This window comes from Cricetulus griseus, chromosome 7 (assembly GCF_003668045.3).
Source record: "Cricetulus griseus strain 17A/GY chromosome 7, alternate assembly CriGri-PICRH-1.0, whole genome shotgun sequence".
NCBI classification, from domain to species: domain Eukaryota; kingdom Metazoa; phylum Chordata; class Mammalia; order Rodentia; family Cricetidae; genus Cricetulus; species Cricetulus griseus.
The window spans coordinates 25910169-25929986 of NC_048600.1; the positions used below are offsets into that span (position 1 = coordinate 25910169).

At 49.5% G+C, this 19818-nt stretch overlaps 1 protein-coding gene across 1 annotated transcript in view; it reads right to left on the reverse strand.

Moving 5' to 3' along the window:
• Greb1 (growth regulating estrogen receptor binding 1) overlaps positions 1–19818 on the reverse strand; it is a 68954-nt gene that overhangs the window by 28762 nt on the left and 20374 nt on the right. Inside the window, exons 6-16 of the mRNA XM_035448244.1 lie at positions 19627–19755; positions 15827–15940; positions 15346–15489; positions 12149–12334; positions 8369–8719; positions 7172–7300; positions 6159–6287; positions 5279–5476; positions 4062–4242; positions 2403–2598; positions 1096–1232 (exon numbers count right to left, since the gene is read on the reverse strand). Of these exons, the coding sequence (XP_035304135.1) occupies positions 1096–1232; positions 2403–2598; positions 4062–4242; positions 5279–5476; positions 6159–6287; positions 7172–7300; positions 8369–8719; positions 12149–12334; positions 15346–15489; positions 15827–15940; positions 19627–19755 (1894 nt within the window). The remainder of the gene's footprint in view (positions 1–1095; positions 1233–2402; positions 2599–4061; positions 4243–5278; positions 5477–6158; positions 6288–7171; positions 7301–8368; positions 8720–12148; positions 12335–15345; positions 15490–15826; positions 15941–19626; positions 19756–19818) is intronic.

Genomic DNA, 19818 nt, shown 5'->3' on the forward strand with positions numbered 1-19818 from the left:
GTTAAAAAAAAGAAAGCAAAGCTGGGTGGTGATGGTGCACACCTTTAATCCCAGCACTGGGGAGGCAGAGGCAGGTGTATCTCTGTGAGTTCGAGGCCAGCATGATCTACAAAGCTACACAGAGAAACCCTGTCCAGAGACAGACAGACAGACACACACACACACACACACACACACACACACACACACACACACACACACACACACAGAGAGAGAGAGAGAGAGAGAGAGAGAGAGAGAGAGAGAGAGAGAGAGAGCAAGAAGCTGGGTACCAGCATCCCTCTCTCTTTCTCTCTCTCCCTCCCTGCCCCCCCCCCTTCCTGACTGTAACTGTGATGGGGCCAGCTGCCTCACACTCCTATCATGACTTCTCTGCCACTAAACCTGGAGCTCACTGATTGGCTAGGCAGGTTAGGCAGCAGACATTAGTGGTGACTTTCTTCTACTTCTCCACACTAGGTACAGATGTGCACTGCTACACCAGAGGTTTTACATGGGTCTTGGGATCCAAACTCAGGCCCTTACACTTGCACAGCAAGCACTTTACTTGCTGGAGCTCACACACGTGGTTAGAAATAGTCATCTCCCTCATAAACCCCATGGAAACCCCAAGAGTCGTGGAATATCGTGAAGGTTTTGCTTCACTCGAGGGCAATGAGGTATGGAGTGTAAGATTAAATACTGTTCTTCGAGGTCCAGAAAGCTTAAAGGTAAGACCTGGGAGGCTTTAACTGCTTCTCAGCAACTTAATTGTACCCCAGAATAAAACTCAAGATTAAAAGGAATAAAACAGACACCACAAGGTAAAATTCACAATGTTCTAAAGTACCTGTGTGACAGGAGTGTCACTAACCAAGGTGCTTCAAGTGCAGGAGATGGAGGGACTGAGTCTCCCAGGGAGGGAGGGAGGGATGGAGGGAGGGAGGGAAGGAAGGAGGGAGGGAGGGAGGGAGGGAGAGAGGGAGGAAGGGAGGGAGGGAGGGAGGGAGGTGAACACCCTTCCTAGAACTCCCTGGCCCAGATGCAAAGACTTCCACTTTCCATTTACACTTGATGCTACCAAGCTACTTATAGTAACATGGAGGAGAAACATACCTTTTTCCTAATGCAGTGACCATTGCTTCAAAGGAGCTGTCATAGCGGAGCAAGGGGAGACTGTGCCCTGACAGAGTGGAGTCAATAAACTCAGAGAGCCCAAAGTACTTCTTATTTTCATGATACAGATCCACTCCCTAAAACACAAGAGCACCAGTCACTCGATGTCACATTCACAGGGAAAGTCAGGGTTCACAGGCCAGGCTTGTGGACTGTGTTTGATTGGCATTTGAATCTAAACAGTGCTGATGGTACTTCATAAACCTCACTCTGCAGGCCTAGTGCAAAGAACGAAGATGATGTGTTCCCACCAGTCAAGCTTCCCATTCATTTGGCCCCAATATCTTCATGGTTGGGGATGACGAATGAATTAACTCAAATTCATCTAACAAATCTTACATCAACATAAAATTATTTTCAAATTAATGCAGAAACTCCTCCAACCTGAGCTGAGCAAAGTTGGGAGTGGGGGGTGAGGGTTGTCCAAAACACAAAGGTGGGAACTCTGCTCTCAAATAGCAGAGCGGTTAAGTACTAGGGCCAAGGAGCTTGTCTGGGGTCATCAGTGTGGTCCTATGCGAGTGGCTCACCCCTTCTTCTCATTCTTACCAAATGTAAATCAGAATATCCTCTGGCCCTCTGGCCCTTTTGCATAAATTCATGTGTATAAAGCATTCAGACTGGGGTCCAAGGTAAGTGACCCAAAAGTATTGGTTCTGACGTCATAGGTTGGAAGCCAGACACCTTGGGAGTTTGTGAGATGGCTGAAGCATTCTAAGAAGTCCAGAAATCTAGGGTACTTATTCCTTGTGTACCCAGCTAGAATCCAGCCATGCAGAATTCTCAAATTACCCTAACTGTGGGCTTCTACTTTCATAAATGATAACAGGTGTCCAACTAAAACAAGCCTCCCAAGGGAGGGGGTGAGTTCCATCTGAAGAATACTTTGAACATGGCTGCACACCAAGCCATCCATGGGAGCCCAAACCTCTACTATCTCCCAGGGCTCCATCTTCAGCATCTTATCCTGTACCAGGAGAGCAATCACTCAGAATATTTCTCTGAGACTCAGGGCTTCAGTTCCTGGGGAAGATGTCACACCAATTGTACTGCCGATACATTTAAGATGAGACCACCCATGGATGGACTTTGGAAATTTCTCCAAAAAGCCAAGAAATCTAACCCCAAGCCAAACCAAAGATCGAAGGAGCTGGAACCCACTCATTCCCAACCAGACAGGACTTGAACTAAAGCTAATATCTCCAAACTTAAGCAGACTGGTTACACTGCAGCATGGCATCACTCACATTACTGTAGGAGACAGGCCAGTGGATCTCATTGTAGGGGCTGATGAGGGTGTGCTGTGTCTGCAGTGCATACGGGAAAGAGGTCACATGAAGGGTGACAATGTTGGGTGCCTCCTTCACCTCCCTGCAGTTGAGCAGTCTGTCCACTAATCCCACGGAGGGGTCACTTTGAGAGTAGATGTTATGAACAGCACTGCTGAGAGGAGAAAAGAACAGAAATGTCAAGTGGAATTACTAACTCTGACGATCTTACAAGGATAAGGGAGCTAATAAAGGATCTAACTAGGTTCCCCGACTTCACCTACAATTGAAGCTTATAGCCCTGCCCGTGGCTAGAAAAACCAGAAGAGGTGATTAGAGCTGGTTTCTGTTGGGGACTCAATCAGTACTCAGCACACACAGGAAAACTATCAAGAAAGAAACTGCAGTGGATTCCGTGCATGATACTGTGTGTCTGCTCTGGAATAATGATTCATACCCAGTCTTACTCCATGTCAAAAAGTGATGGGGATGTGAGTGAGGAAAGGAGGAGCCTCCCATTGTCCTCCTAACTCGGCAGAGGATGTTGGCTTGCTTGCCCAGCATGCACAGAGCCCTGAGTTTGATCCTCAGCACCACATAAAACAGGGCCTGGTGGTGCCTGCATGTGAACCCAGCAGTTGGCAGGTGGAGGCAGGAGGATAAGAAATGCAAGGTCATGCTTGGTGATGTACTGAGTTCAAGGGCAGCTGAGGCTACACAAGACCAGGTCTTGCCTCAAATAAAATTAATAATAACAAAACCAAATAAAGTCCTACTGACTTGAGATGATTCAAAGATAATATAAGAGAGCAAATTCTACATTTGTTTAGAAGACAACATTGAAGCCATGAGAAGCACTTTGGATCTGGGGTCTTAGCAGCCAGGCCCAGCCCAGGCTTTCTTTGTAAGACAATGGCCTTAGCACCCTCTTATATCTAGGGGACAGAAGAAAAAAGTCAGTGCTTCATCCCCTGGGTGCCAGGCAACTACCTAAGACACTGTCCGCAAAATGAAGATCCAAAAGACAATGGCTTCTACCATTTGGGACACTCCATTCCTCCAAACCCATATGCAGACTCTAGACTATAAACCCATTCAGGTCCAGGGAAGCATAAACAGCTACAATTGGTGGCAATCAAATGTCTTGTTCTATGACCTGGTCCAGGAACGAACTTCCGTACCTCCACCAGAGGCAACATCTAGCTGGTCAGCTCCAAGGCCAACCTCTGAAAGGAGACCAGCCCCCTGCAGTCTCCCACTGATCAACCTCACACTCATCTAGAGTGAAGGTGCCTGTCTTCAGGAGGGGCCAAACCAGCCAGCCACCACCACAGTCCTAAGCAGGACAGGCTTCCATCAGGGACGGCTTCAACCAACAGTCTCAGACCATACTCAGGGGCCATGGCTCAAGGCCTGGCTCTTCCACCAACACCTCCAACCTGGCTCCCAACTCTACCTGACCTCTGCCTTCTGTGGCACTCAGCCCTTCGCCCTTGGAGAGTGTGCCAAGTGACCTCTATGATGCTAGAAACTGCCCAGACCCTCTGCTTACAAACACCAAGCCCCAGTACTCGCTCAAGACTTATGCCCTCACCCCCAAGGAGAGACATGTCACCGTCACAGACCAGGAGGTCTGACCTCACTAGATCCCAGTGGGCGTGGTCGTGGATGAGGATAAAGAGCGTGTGTGGGTTCTGGAAGGAGTTTTGCAGAAAGGCCTTAAATCTTGCCTGGGCCTCCGTGTCTAGTTTCAGAACATGTTGCTCCGCCCTCTGCTTGGTCACAGGCTCTTTTTCCAGGCCCAGCTCCAGCAGAACCCCTGCAACACAGCAGAACACCTCAGGAGCCCCTGGGTTCATTCACCACCGACCAACACAAGGTGGGCCAGCCTATGTGGCATGCCCTGATGGAGAGGGCAGAAGTAGGAATGCATACAGTGGAGATACATGGGCAGGCGAGTATCTCCGAACTCTTCAGCCCAGGGAACAGGGCTGAGGTCTGGCTATGGGCATAGTGTCCCCACCCAAGAGTACCAGCCAGCAAGCTCCTAAAGTAACAGCTCTCAAACAGATAAGACTAAGGGATGGGAAAGACCCAAGCTTCTAACAAAACCATCTCAGGTTCAAGCCACAGGCCCAACATCATGCCACTGAGGAAATAGGACATGCCATAAGAATGCCGGTTAGCGGTGGCCAGTGACAGAACTGAAGAGAGAAACAGCAAAAAAGCCAACTACTGGTTCTACCTTTCAGGTTCTACTTTTAATATTGGTGGCACTCAAATGTCTTGTTCTATGACCTGGTCAGAAAAATCATTGTCTTTGGACATGTTTTATGGTATCTAATAAATGGGCCACAATAATACTTGCTTCATCTACCACACAGCAAAACGTGGAGACAACATCCATATCTATGGTAGTTTGAACATAATTGGCCCCCATAAGCTCACAGGGAGTGGCACTATTAGGAGATGTGACCTTGTTGGAGTAGGTGTGGCCTTGTTGGAGGAAATGTGTCACTGTGAGGGATGGGCTTTGAGGTCTCATATATGCTGAAGCCTCGCCCAGTGTCTCAGACCACTTCCTATTGCCTGCGAAATCAAGATGGAGATCCTTCTCCATTCTCAGCGGCTTCCCCGGCACCATGCTTCCCTCCATGATGATAACAGACTAAACCTCTGAAACTGTGAGCCACCCCCAATTAAATGTTTTCCTTTATGACAGGTGTCATGGTCATGGTGTCTCTTCACAGCAATAGAACAGTGACAACTGGATGGAGGGAACAAAGTTCCTCCCCCAGGCCTCAAAGCTCTTCCCCTGAGCCTTAAAACCTCCTCCTTGAAAGTTGCCCACCTACCTGAATGCCAGACATGGAACACGGTCTGCTGGTAGGTCACCTCTGACGGTGGAATGCAAATGAGAAAGTCCACCTTCTCGAAGGACCCCAAGTCCAGATTTTGGGTGCTGGAATCTGCGATTGAGCATACATGCGAGAGGAGCTTCTGTGCCACTGCCAGCTGAAAGGGCCGGACGCCCCGAGGCTCCAGACGGTAACCTGCAGTCAGAGCCCGGAGGGATCCTGGATGAGCACAGCAGGCAGCTACCACCCTCAGCTAGAGAGACTGATAAATCCCAGTGTAGGGGGGGATGCCTAGCCACACAAAGCCATACAGGAAAGAAAGGCAGTTATCATCATGTCATTGAGAGTGTGCACTCTCTCAGCCAGACCCTGGGCAGCCTCTCACACCTCCTCCTTCCTCAGATAATAAAGTCTAAAGCAAGCACACGGGCAACAAAATAGTTAGATACTCTGCCTGCTGATGCTAGGCTTGGCAAGGGGTACCACATTCCCTGGAGGGGAAAGAAAAGCTCTCCTCTGAATGAACAATTGGGACAGTGCACAGAGGGAAAAGAATTTGGCACAAAGGAAATGTAAGGAGAGGATGCCCTTGAATTAAGTAGGGCTATTTTAAGCTTTCTAGGTGTACCATGGGAGCTTTAAAGTCCCAAAACGTCTGGAGAGATGCTGCAGAACCATCCCTGCAGGCGGTGAACACACCTGAGACCACCTGCACATACCTATGCATACTGCAGCCGACACTCACTGTGCATAGGGTGTGCATAGTGGAGCCAGCGTTCCCTATGCAACAGCCACTCCCTCTATCTTTCACTGTCCCACTTGCATCCTCTCCCTCCGTCACTTACTGTGTATACCTGTCCCCTTCCCCACCACTCACTTGTGCACACAGGAACCCCACTGGCATCCAGAACAGCTGATTTCTTGGTAGAGGAAGCAGTGAATGAGGAAGAAACATGGCCTTGATTTTCCTGGTGAAATTTGTCCAGCAAAATGTCAATGTCACCCTCTGCCCAAAACAGAGAACAGAAGTGGGTTTTGCATCTCAGAGAACTTCAGCAAACCTCTCTGGACCAGCTACTGTGTCTGGTCTTGGCATGAAGTAATGTGTGGAGAAGGCGTGGCCTTCCTCTGCAGAGCTGTATCCACAAGGTGGATCACACCATGGCTCCATGGGGGATGGGACGAAACAGAAATGGAATACTTGAGGTCAGAGGCGGAGGGTCTTTGCACCTTCCCAAAGCAAAGATTGGTCCACAGAGCTTTCTTGGAGTGCATTAAATGAGTCCTGAGGGACCAGAGTTGTAGGGGGAGGGGCAGCTAAGTGGCTGAAAAGGCCACAGAGATAGAGAAAAAGGGGCTCTAGACACAGAGAGAGCTGTGTGCTGTGGCCCAGTACTGTAATTCAGCACCTGAGAAGATAAGATGGGAGTGCTGCTCTTGAGGCAATCTAGGCTGTAAAGGGAGACCACCCTGCCTCAGAAAGACACAGACACACACACACACACACACACACACACACACACACACACACACACACACAGAGAGAGAGAGAGAGAGACAGAGACAGAGACAGAGACAGAGACAGAGACAGAGACAGAGACACACACACAGACAGTTACATAGACAGACAGACAGACACAGACAGACACACATAGAAAGCACAAAACTCTTCTCCAACCCTGGAACTTGACAACCAGAGTAGGAGGACAGTTGGACAGCCAAAGAGCTGCAATAGGAAGGAAGCAGAGGACAAGTCAGTGCACAGAAGAGGGGTTCAGGCAGAGAAGCTAAGCTGCAACAGACCCCAGGCATGAGGGGACCCCAATCTCCCCCCACACACATTCACTTCTTTTCAATGCACACACTTGCAGCGGCCTCTCACAAGCTTACCTGGACAGAGGCTGCTAAAAAAGGTCCCCAGTGAGTCCACTTTGCCAGTGACCAGCTCATAGTGGACTTCTCTCTGGTACTCTGCAGGGCTGAGGAGGCTTTCAGAGAGTATCCGGGCTTGGTATTTCCCTGAAAGACAAAAGGCAGCTGTCATTGGATCCTCAGTATAGAATCACCAGGAGCTCTCATACGACAGGGTCCTTTCCTGACCCACCCCTGCCTGATGAAGGAATGAATCAAAGACTTGCAACATCCTGACCAAGTGGGGATAATACAAAGGACTGAGACAGCCAAGCTCACTTAGAGAAAACATCTGGGCCTGACTCTGTATGGACTTATTAAAGATGGGCAGACTCAAACCCAGAAAAATAATTAATAAAGAACAGTATGTTTAGAAACAAAGAATGTTAAGTGACCACAGAGATGCTGCATACAAAAACTTCAGGCTGAAAATATACGCCATTTGGGAATATAATAACAGTCCTACAAGGGGGCTGGAGAGAAGGCTCCGCGGTTAAGAGCACTGACTGCTCTTCTGGAGAACTCAATTCCCAGCACCCACATGGCAGCTCACAACTGTCTGTAACTCCACTTTCAGGGGATCTGACACCCTCATACAGACATACATGAATACAAAACACCAATGAACATAAAATAGAAATAAATTAAATCATTTTCTAAAAAACCCAGCCCTCCAAAGCCTGTGTGCTTGGTGCTTACCTTACCAAGGAAATTCTCTCCAACATGGCATCCTGAATCCCAGCCCCAGGAGCAATGGCTGCAGATAGTAGGCTTCAGGGAAATTTTTAATACTTAACTAGCAAAATGAATCATTGTTTCTTATCTCAGTCTGGTCCTTAAATAACTGGGGACCAGAGTGGTAGTACAAATGAACTTCTTTAGCCAAATTTTATAGCCAGGGCAATTCAGACTCCAAAGTTGGGCCCAGGCTCTCCAGAGGCCAAATGGGCACTGCTAACCTAGCCCCTGAGAGCCATCATGCCTGTAACTAAGCATGTTTCCAGGGATAAGTAGCTGAGAACAAGGCTACCTTCTAAAGCCACCAGCATGGGCTAAGGTACTAACTGCCCTGCAACATAAAGTCCCAAGACCAAAGAGGGGGATCCTCCAAGGAGAGAGAGAGTGGGTAATCCATAGCATGGCTTTCCCATTGACCAAGAGGCAGCCAGGACTTACCAGTGACAGCGATGCAGGAGTCAATGGCAGCATTCCTGCAGGCACAGATGATGACCACATAGTTGGTCTTGGAGAGTTTACCCTCAATGAGCAGCCGGAACATCTCTGAGAGGCCCTCAGCCAGGGAGTAAGCACACTCAATGACATGCACACTGTCATTGCAAGAGCTGGCAGCCAAGCCTGCCAGCCAGGGCAGCTGTGCAGAGGTCACGGGGGCTGCCGTGCCTGGAGCTGGTGGAAAGGGCTGTGGAGGCGCCTGCTGGTGCTGCCTGATCTCTGTCAGGTGTGATTCTCGCCAGGAACGCAGGAAGATCTGCTCCAGGTCCTCCATTAGCGGCACCTGATCTGCAGCTGCAGACATGGTGGCAGAGAGATGACGTCAGTGCCTACTTAGCAGGTGCACAGGCAGCTTGCCACCAATGCTATGGGCATCTGAGAATAGATAGGCTTGCTTGAAATAACACATCCTAAAATACTGATGTCAAGTCACCGAGGCTTGGACATTAGAGAACATAAAATGAAGCCAGTCACCAGTCTACCATCTTGAAAGAGCCACAGAGGAAAAAAAAACATACTCTTTCTCCCCACCTACTGTAAGGATTGTGGACGCTCAACTTGATTCTTAACCATCAACCTACAACCAAGTTTCCATATATTATGGTCTCCCTGAAGAGCACTGCCGATGGGTGTAAATTGTTCTCTTGGAGGGGCCATTGGGTCATCCTCGTCACTACTGCAGATCTTTGTATTTCTTCAAGAAATTCCTCTTGTAGGTACTTCTGAAGTGCATGTCTTTAGGTACACCACCGTGTTACTTCCTAGGCATGCAGGATAGTTTTATGTCTACTCGACACAAGCTAGAGTCATTTGGGAAGAAACCTCTATTGAGAAAATATGACCAGATTGCCCTGTGGTGAATTTGCTTGACTGATGACTGATATACGAAGACCCAGCCCATTGTGGGTGGTGCTACCTCTAAGCAGGTGGCCCTGGATGGTGTGAGAAAGCAGGCTGAGCAAGTCCTCCATGGCCCCTGCCTCAGTTATGGTCTTGTTTGCATTCCTGACCCAACTCCCCTCAGTGTTGGACTGTGATGTGGAGCTGTCAGCTGAAATAAACCTTTTCCTCCCCAAGTTGCTTTTGGTTATGGTGTTTTATTACAGGAAAAGAAAGCCTAAGGCTTGAGTTCTCATCCTTCAGCATGATGTGTGTGACAATTCTGGTCCAGCACTCTTGAGCATCAGTGGTACCATCTCTTGGGTACTGAAAAAAATGACATGTTTCAATTGCTCATGTGTCTCTCTTCAGTGACTAGTGAGTCCAAACATTTTTCAAAAGTCCCTGTGAACGTTTTCCTTTGTGAATTATCTGGGTATTCTAGCCTAATATTGCCTTTGAGGAGCTAGAGGGGAGGTCCTAGACTTGCACCCAGCTCTCCTCACACCAGCCATGGTACCTAAGCAGCCCTGCCCATAGGACAGCTATGAATACAGCCCAACACAAACATCATAAACTTTCTTAAAACACCAAGATACTTTTGCTATTTTAAGAACTCTGAATGCATGGTCCTTGAGTGTGAATTCTGTAGGTGACAATGCTGGGTTGCAAATGTCACAAGATTGGCCAAGCCTATTACAACTCCCCAGTCTATAAAAGGTAGCTTGTAGTAGCAGCTCAGGGCTGTGCCAGAGTTGGGCTTCTAGCTACATTTACTTTTCCACTTATTTCTTGTGTGTGCTATAAAACGTGTGAGGATGTCACAATACAACAGGCAGGAGTCAATTCTCTCCTTCCACCATGTAGGTTCCAGGAACCAAACTCATCTTCAGGTTTGGTGGCCAGCACCTTTACCCCCACATCACCTCATTGGCCCTGTTGTCTTTATTTTTTATTAGATGCTTCTGGATTGTGGCTAGCTATTTCAAGTGGGTAATCAAACTGGCAGATTAGCTGTTATACCCCTTGTCTCTAAGAACTCTCCCTTGAGCCCATATCTCTCTAGAGCCATCACCTCCAGGCAGAGCTCCTTACAGGTGGCTGTATGCCCTACACTAGGTTCTCTGCCTCCATTCTCTCTGACCTGCTCTTACATGACTTTTGTCACTGCCCCCTCCCTCCAATATCCTTCATCAAGGCATCCAGCCTTCCATATGGCCAAACCACAATCAATTACCAGTGTCCCTGCATTCTACTCCTAGCCACACTGATGGGTGTTCAGCCCTTGACCTTGACATAGTTTCCTTCAGTGGCCTCTGTATCAACCTCATCACACCCCACACACACAACACACTCCCAGTGAGCAACAAGCTGGCCCTGCAGAGGCTACACCCACATATAAAGTTACAGACCAGCGTTCTTGGTCCTGAAGCACATGCATCCTAACCCAGGAGAGATGCTCATGGAAACACAGCAGCCCACAGTGGGCTCCTAGAGTGACAGACATTGCTCTACAAAGGAAACTAGATACAGGCCAGGGGCCTGGGTATGGGGAGCTGTCCTGGGTGGTGACAAGACTTGTCTGAGGTGGCACATGGGTCAAAACTCAAATGACAAGAAGGGGCAAGGTTCCTAGATGTCCTAGACCAGAGCACTTCAAAGGGAAGCTGCAAGCTCACAATGCTTCAGCATGGGTAACACTGCTCGGGAGGCAGCAGCTAGGGCAGAGTAGGAAGATGGGAGTGGAAAGCTGGCAGCTGCCAGACCTGGGGATAAATATCTATTGAGCAGGAATGGAAACTGACAGTGAGCTCCAAGGAGGGAGGAAATGTGGTCTGGTCCACAGTTGTCACAGACATGGAGACCAAGAGGCAAGGGAGGATTGTGATGAGGATGGCAAGAAAGGCTAGATACTGGGTGAAGCTGTACTAATTGATAGATTCACATGGATCTTGGAAAGGAGCCTCAGAGAGACCTGATGCTGGGTCTGACAGACCCTTGACCATCCTGTGCTTCCGTCCTGAGCCTCCTCACCCACTGAGCCTCTGACTAACTGGGTGTTGGGGGTCCAGCCTGAGTTCCTTACTGTCTACCAGTGACTGCTCACAGGGGATCGTGGCTGGGCTGGACACTTGCACACAGACTATGCTCAAGCTCAAGTTTCCTAAATTTATACCTTTGGCTTCAGCCTCCATGGGACTCAAGAGCTCTCCCTCCAGAGAGCAGCTGGCCTTAAGAGCAATGTAACTAGAAGTAACCAACTATTGTTTCACTAATTCCCACCACTCAACCCCCACACTCACCCCACTGTGCTCTCTGATACCCACAGTCAGCCCCCATCTATGCTCCCACCCACCCATACCACCAACCTGTGCTCTCACCCACACCCAGCCCCCACCTGCCCTCTCTCCTAAGTTCTTCACAAAGCTGTTCCTTCTGGTGGCCAAGTCTCTACTCAGAGACCTTTCTTGGTGACCCTAAGTGGACCCTACATGCCCACACCACACCAAGTTCTCTCCTGCCTCTTGCTTTTCTTCTTTAGTTGAGCTGACTCTCCCTGGGGGTGGAGTGTTGGCTTCCTTGCCTGTGTCTTTGTGTATGGATCGGCAGGTGAGTGAGAGCTCAAAGTGTTGGCTTGATATGACCTGTGTCTTTGTGTATAGACTGGCATGTGAATGAGTGATTGGTCTCTGCACCACCCTGGTGATTACACCCTTCTGTTTGCTGACCCCTCTCTGGGAAGGTTAGGGGTAACCTGGTCTTCTTGTTCCTCTCTGGCCTCCTGAGTCTAGTTGGCCCTCCCAGTAAGATCCATCCCTAGCCCACAGATAGACACAGGCTCACCCAGCTGGACAAGGTAGTAGACAGTGAGCAACAGCTGTGTCTCCTCGGATATAGGCTGCATGGTAGAGGCCCCATGCTGCTCGTAGGCCCTGGAAAGTGACTGTGAGTTCTGGTAGCAGGTGTATAGCAGGGGACTGATGACCACATCATTCAGGTTTCCGCAGAGATAGGGGAAGTTCCCATGACCTAGAGAAGAAGAAAGCAGTCACTCGGCAACTAGTCTTGTGCTCAGCCTGGATGAGGTACCACTGTGGATCCCCTGACCAAAAGAGCCAGAGAGCTCTTAGATCTCCTGGGGGTCCCTTTTCTAAGAAATCTCAGACCTCCTACAACCCTTGATGACCTAGTGAATCTACTCTGCCTTCCTGGGACCTAGGACAGAAATGTCATCTGTCATATCCACCTGGAGGGCATTTGCTTGTTCTTTTTGTCCAATCCCCTTATTTTGCAGTTGGTCAAGTTCAAGGTCAAATAAAAGCTTGCACAAAACCAGACAGCAATGACCTTGACACAGCTAGTGCACGTAGCAGTAGGGACTGTTTACCAGACCTTGTGTCCCCAAGGCCAGCCTTACACCCTCCTGAGGTTCTATAGTGAGCAGAGTTAGCAAAACAGGTCAGTGTCTAGAGTCAAAGACTCTAGACAATGAAAGACCGTGAGTGATGCTGGAGTGGATGTTAGCATCCTTCTGAGGGCAGCTTTTGGGATAGAACCACACAAGCAAGGGTCTGATCCCCTCTTTGCCATCATTGGCTGCATGACCCTAAGCAAGAACTTGACCTTCTCAAACCCTTTGCATAATGGGGAGATGCCAAATGGTCAGTGCATGATGTGAATGAATGTTCTCCTTTGTCATCCAAATGAGACCAAATCTCCCCCATGCATATACATGGGTGTCATGTGGGGCTCCATGGGCCATGTCTTGAGAGAAAAAAAAAATGATTCTCATACTTAAGTGTGACCGATTTGCTAAGACACATGCCAGCCCCACCCACAGCTCCAGATTCAGAATTTAGGCATGTTCTGACTCCAGGACAGACATGTGAGTTCGTATCTCTGTTCACTCCCTTCAGATCCTGGGGTGAAGGACCAGGGACTACAGCCAGATAGCACTGTTCACAAATGTGCTGCCTTACAAGGACAGTTCGATTACCTTAACAAAAGGGAGCAGTGCTTAACATGCCAGGGACTCCTAGAAGCTGCCCTGAGAACCAGATGAGAGCTATGTTACAGAGCCGATGGCTGGGTCTGGGACCCTGGATGGGGGTGATGGGGAATGTCCTTCTGTATGTTAGAAATATATGTTTCTCTCATTGGTTGATGAATAAATGCTGATTGGCCAGGCAGGAAGTATAGGCGGGGCTACTAGACTGGGAGAATGCTGGGAAGAGGAAGGCAAAAAGGAGCCGCCAGAGAGATGCCATATAGCCAATGATGGAGTACCATGCCAGAGCATTACGGTAAGCCACAGCCTCGTAGCACTACATAGTGTTAGACCCCCAGAAAACTCAAGTATCCGGGGTCCCAGGCCACGTTTGTGGTCACCCCAATCACCAGGCGGATTCGCGAGCTTGCTGCAAACTGCATGAGGCTTTATTGTAATTTAACGAGCTAACCCCATGTTAGCTCGGGTCTTTCACCCACCCACCATGGCGGATGGCTAGCAAAGACGGCTCCTAGGGTCTCCCAAGAGATCTTATAGGACAGTGTAAGGGGAGTGTCTAGGGGTACGCACAGGCTCACGATTGGTGTGCCTCCAGGCTTGGAGGGTTTGCCCTGTGTTGATTGGTCAACTGGTTGTTATGGCCCATAGACCCTCCCAGGGTGGTTGCTATGCTTTGTGCGTCATTGCTATCCGTAAAGCACACCCAGGGTCGTAAAGCATAGGGCCACCAGCTAACTTCTGATTGACTCCTTGTCACGAGACAGGCATCTGACCTCTAAGTGACCAAGGCAGGTTTATGGCAAGCACGTGTTTGGCTGTTATGGCTGCCGAAAGGGAAGCTGGCCCCTTCAATAGCTTAATAGAAACTGGGTAATAATTAAGAGAGAGCTAACCAATAAGAAGCCTGAGCCATCCAGACAAACAGTTTATGATAAATATAAACCTCCGTGTGTTTATTTGGGACTAAACAGCTGCAGGACCAGGCAGGACAGAAAGAAACTGTCTACATGGGGTGTCAGGGAAGCGAACATACTTGAGTAAAGAAGAGGACCTGTCCTCTAAGATGGCTCACTGTGAGATGCAGGTGTGGGGCCCCTTCTATGAGGATCTTAGTCAGTGCAGATGTTGGTGCCACCTCTGAGCCTGCCACCAGCCCCAGCCTCTCTCACCCACAGAATAGCATGAGAGAATACACAGCATGGTAGAAGCCTTCAGGGCCCCATGGAAGAACTGAAGATCAGACTTGCACCCTCCTTTCTGAATTGTGTGTCATTTTTGTTCCTGGGTTTTGGGGCAATGGCTTATTTCTGGAAAGAAAGCAGGTGCCCTGTCCCACTAAGCAATTGATGCCTTTGCCATTTTCCTGCCATGTCCCCACCTCTATTTCCACAAGCAGGATGTGAAATGTACAATCAAGGAAGTAGGTATATGGCCCTGCACACCTCATCTCCTGAGGCACTGCTGGCTGAACCTGCACACAGATCCCCATTTCAAAGTCTCCTGCTCATCACAACAGGATTTCTTCAGCTGAGCACCAAGGCTACCTCCCTGGTAACATACCCTAGCCACCATACATAGGAGAGCAAATCGTATCTTATTTAATGCTTCTGTAGCAGTGACCATGACTGTCTCTGCCCAATCAAAATCAGAGGGCATGGCTTTGGGGTGACAATGGAACAAGCCATGGGGTGCTTTGTCCATCCCCCCAGTCCTCAGTGCTCTGCACCAGCTGGGTGACTATAGCCCGGGTTCTGTGAGACAGAGTGAATGAATAGAAGGACAGTGAACAAGCAAATGAATATCATGGGGGTAGAATAACATGCCTGCTAGGACAAACTGACATGCTCTGCCATTCTCAGAGGTCTAGAGACTGGGCCTGCTTCATCTTCATGCCCTGGAGAGCTTTGGGGTTGGCTCAGGGGGGGTTGCCTTTGGAGTTGGACTGGGATGAAGTCACAATTTTGTGTGGGATTCCTTGCAGGTTTCGCTACCTCCACAGCTGGGGGCACAGCTGGGGCACAGTTATACTTGCCTTTAAATATCACTGGCTTGGCCTTGCAGATTTTCAGCAAGTTGTCAGGAACAGACACCGGTTCCCCAGAGGCCACCACCGGAAAGGTGACTGAAGCTGGTCCCACCAAGCCAGGCTGGGGCACACAGGGTATGCCAGTACCTTCTAGGAACAGAGCAAGCATGTCAGCAAAACATGGCAAACAAGGCATCTGTTCCCAGTCCACCCAGCATCCATCCAGGGTACAAAACTGCTGCCTGAATGGGTCCCTGCTCACAAGACTTGTGGACTCTCTTAGCCCCATCTTCCCCACCAAGAGACACAATCTTCATCACACAGGCCACAGTGTGGTAGAGAGGTTGCTTGTCCCTCTGTTATGCCACAGTCTAGCTACCCAGAAGCCCCTCACTCATCCACCTACCCACATGTACACACATGTACACAGGTACTAGCAGGACACACCACCCAACTTTGGGATCTGGGCAAGGCCCTAGTCACTTACCATGCTGAGCTCTGTTGCCACCACACTGAGGAAAGCCACCATCCATGGCTGATTTAGACTCTGGGGACCACCCTTTGTGCCGTTTTTTGGGAGGCCCAGAGTTTGGCAAGATACCTAGACAATATTCAGAGCATGAATTAGGCCATCATTGGGAACCAGTGTCAATTAAACTCCCCCATGATTTGAAGAGTACATCTGTTTAGCTTCCTTGTTTGGTTTACAGAGCTGGGCAAACCCAGGACCTTGTACATGCTAGGCAGATGTTCCTCCACTAAGCTACATCCCCAACCCCAGTGGTTTTTCAAGACAGGGTTTCTCTGTGTAACAGCTCTGGCTCTCCTGGAACTCACTCTGTAGACCAGGCTGTCCTCAAACTCACAGAGATCCACCTGCCTCTGCCTCCCGAGTGCTGGGATTAAAGGTGTGTGTCACCACCACCACCACCGCTGACGGCAACCCTTGGTATTTTTTGAAATCCTGGCTTTATAATGAACTTTAAGCCTCTAGTCAAGGATCTAGGCAAAAGGAAACACCCTGTCAATTTTCATAAATGTTTCACTCCAAAGTTGTGTTTAAGTTGCATCTCTCCAAGTTTGAGTGCCCTGGCTTTTAAAACAGCCAAAGTAATAACACAATCTCCTGGGAAAGTGGCTTAGTCAGCAATAGAGAGAACACCTGTACACTAGTTAAATGAAACACTTAGCCAGGGATTTGGGCTCAGGAAATGAATAGTCACCCCAACATTAAAGGCATTACCTACACAACAAGCGTTCGATGCACCAGCACAGATTTGCGGCTTGAGGGCAGTACTGAGCCACCTGCACACCCTCTTCCTGACCCCACGCTCACTCCCACCCGAAGGACTAATTTCAGACATTAAGAAGCAAGAACAGAAGCTAGACCCACTGTTGCTTGTGAGTCATCCCTGCCCACTCTTGATATCAACATGCTCACTACTCATAAATTAGTAGCATTGGCTACCCTGTTTTCTTTAAATTCTGGACACAAATGTTCACATCTCTAAAGCCCCGACTCAACCTCACCTGGACACGTTTAAAAGTACCCAGCCAAGTGTGGCCTTTAATCCTGGCACCCGGAAGGAGTCACCCTGACACCTGGGGCTCCAGGGTAATGAAAACCTATTGTCAGAGTGGAGCCCTGAGGGCTGAGGGTAATGTCTCCCTCAGCCTAGGCAGAGAACACACACAGGCCTGGATGTCCCTCCCCAGGATCTGCCTAGAGCTACCACATGGAGCCCCTGAAGTGACAGGAAGAGCATACACCTTGTCCCTAGTGCTCAGGTTACTCGGAAGCCACAGCACTTTGAGAATGAGTCTCTTGGAAGGAACCTCAAACACTATTTATCCTTCGACTGACCAAAGTGGAAGAAAATAAATTAAGAACCAAACAAACACAATGGCAAAAGGACACAAAGTACTTCAATTGCAAATAGCTTCTTTGCCCTTAAACGCAGGGCTGTCACCTCTGCACCAGGTGTCCAGCTCGCTAAACACCGACCCAGGAGCAGAGGAGGAGCTCTCAGAGACAGGGCCGGTTCCTCTGAGAAGTAGTTCTGAACTACAAGAGGGTGGGGCTGGAGCTGAGAATGCAGGGGTAATCTATAGGCATCCCTCCTACTCTAGAAGGTCAAGCAAAAATGTCTCTACTGGGCTCAAAGCCAGTATAAGTGCTCTTAAAACATCACGAGGAGCAACCACTAATATCAGTGTGAGCCGCTGCTATTTCTCTGTCTTAGAGGGAAACCTACTTGGCATTTTTTTTTTCCTTAGGTGGTTTATTATGCAGCCACTCGCTGCAGGACTTTTAGCTTCCTGTCCCCTCCATCTGAGAGCACCAGCCCTCATCCAAGACAAGGCGCCTAGTTCCCGTTCTCCACCAGGGGGCAGCATTTCATAAAGAGCAGCGAGTGGCAAGCCTCACTCAGTTGGAAGCAGTTTCTAACAGCTTTTGAAACTGGACAAGCCCAGGCATGGTAGCTCTGACACAGGTCTGTGCTCAATCCTGTGACCCAGGTCAGCCAGTGTCTCTGAGTCAGTCCTTCCCTCTGTCAGGCTCTACCACAGCCATGTGCTAGGAACTGCAAGGGACCTCCAAAAGTCAAAGATTAGAGTAGGTTGCTGGGATCCCACTAGGAGCTCTTCTGTGGAAGAAGGAGAGTGATGGCTTTGAGTTGAGATCTACACAGCCATCCAACAGAGGTAGGGTGAGCACTGAGAGACGGGGTGGAGTGCGGACATCATGGTGAGGCCACCAAGAAAGTGAACAGCTAAAGACAGAAAATGAGCCTCAACAGGTTAATTCAAGAAAGCCTTTGTGGTCCCAGCAGGGATCTTAAAGATCTCCATTCCTCACACGCCTCCACAAAGTAGGCTTGGAAAGTTCTAGTCCAATCCTAAAGGAGCCTCTGTAGGCTACCTGTTCAAAGCCAAGGTCCTGGAGCTCCAGGCTGAGAGAATCCGGTAATTATTGTATGAGGTGAAGACTGAGTGTCCACAGAGCTAAGCTCAGGGAAGACGCCATGGGGCTTCCTTGGCCATATGGTTGCCCTGCATCCAGCACCTGGAGATGAAAAAGCCACCAGAGGAAGGTGGAGGCCTTGTGGATAGGGTGGGGAGTGATAAAAGTTCCAGAATGTGAAAGCTAGTCAGTTCTGGGGAGAAAAGGGTGGGGGAGCTGATCCTTCAGCAAACTGACACATCTGGGCCAGAGAATTCTGCCTTCTGGTACAACGGAGTTGTATTCCAGCCCAGGGTGCCTCTCTGGACCTGTCTCCTCTTAATGCTGAACATCAATCCCAGGCAAACACACTCTACCCATGAGCTGCAACTCCATCCCCAGGTTGGACATTTTCTAAGGGTCTTTCCAATTTAATGTCTCAGACCCTAAGCTCCAGCTCAGAGTCGTCATGGTGCATGGGGGGGGGGTCAGTCGGGGGAGGGCAAGGCAGGAAGGGAAGGAGAGCAGAAAAGACTTGCTGTAACATTCTTAGGAACAGCGTGGTGGGAGAGCACGAGATGGAGACTGAATGCAGTCCCCAAGTCTCTTTGCCACTTCCTTCCTCTACAACTCATTTATCACCCACCCCCACCCCCCACCCCCACCGTTATCACCTCCCCTAGGTGTTAACTGGACACACAAGCTCCAGTGGTGGGCTGACACTGATAACAATAGCCAGTGTCTATCAGTGAGCTCCCAGATGTGCAGTGATGGCACACAGCAGCTGGGGGGTCCTCTTACTGTCCTCAGGGTGGCTTTCTTTTTTTAAATTTTATTTATTTATTATGTATACAACATTCTGCTTCCATGTATATCTGCACACCAGAAGAGGGCACCAGATCTCATAACAGATGGTTGTGAGCCACCATGTGGTTGCTGGGAATTGAACTCAGGACCTCTGGAAGTGCAATTGGTGTTCTTAACCTCTGAGCCATCTCTCCAGCCCCAGGGTGGCTTTCTTACCCCCAAGGGGCAACTGCTGAAGAAAGCTGCAAGGTCCACTACCTTCCAAGATGGAGCTGGCCTCTGGATTCATACTTAACTGCTCTGACATTCATCTTCCCCCAACAGTCCCCATCTTCCTGACACCTGCCACCAGGACAGAGCCCTCACTGCCCCTCAGCACACATGACTCTCCCACAGCACTGGCCCACGCACAGACCTGAGGATATGTGACACCTGCCCTGGTGCTCCCCATCACAACATTAGACTCTGGAGCCGCCGCCATGCTCCCAGTCCTGTACCTCCCACGTCCCCAGCACCCCAAGGATCCATGGCACTACCTAAGGCTGAGGGACGAGGCAGGGCAGACAGGCTACTCTTTGCCAGCTGGGGATGCTTGGGGGAGTCCTTGCCATTGAAGACAGTGGGACCTGATGCTGTGGTCACTGAGGGGTGATCAGAGGCTGGTCCTGAAAGCAGAAAGAATGGGAAAGGGGTCAGACCACAGGCTGCACTGGAACCAGGCAGACAAA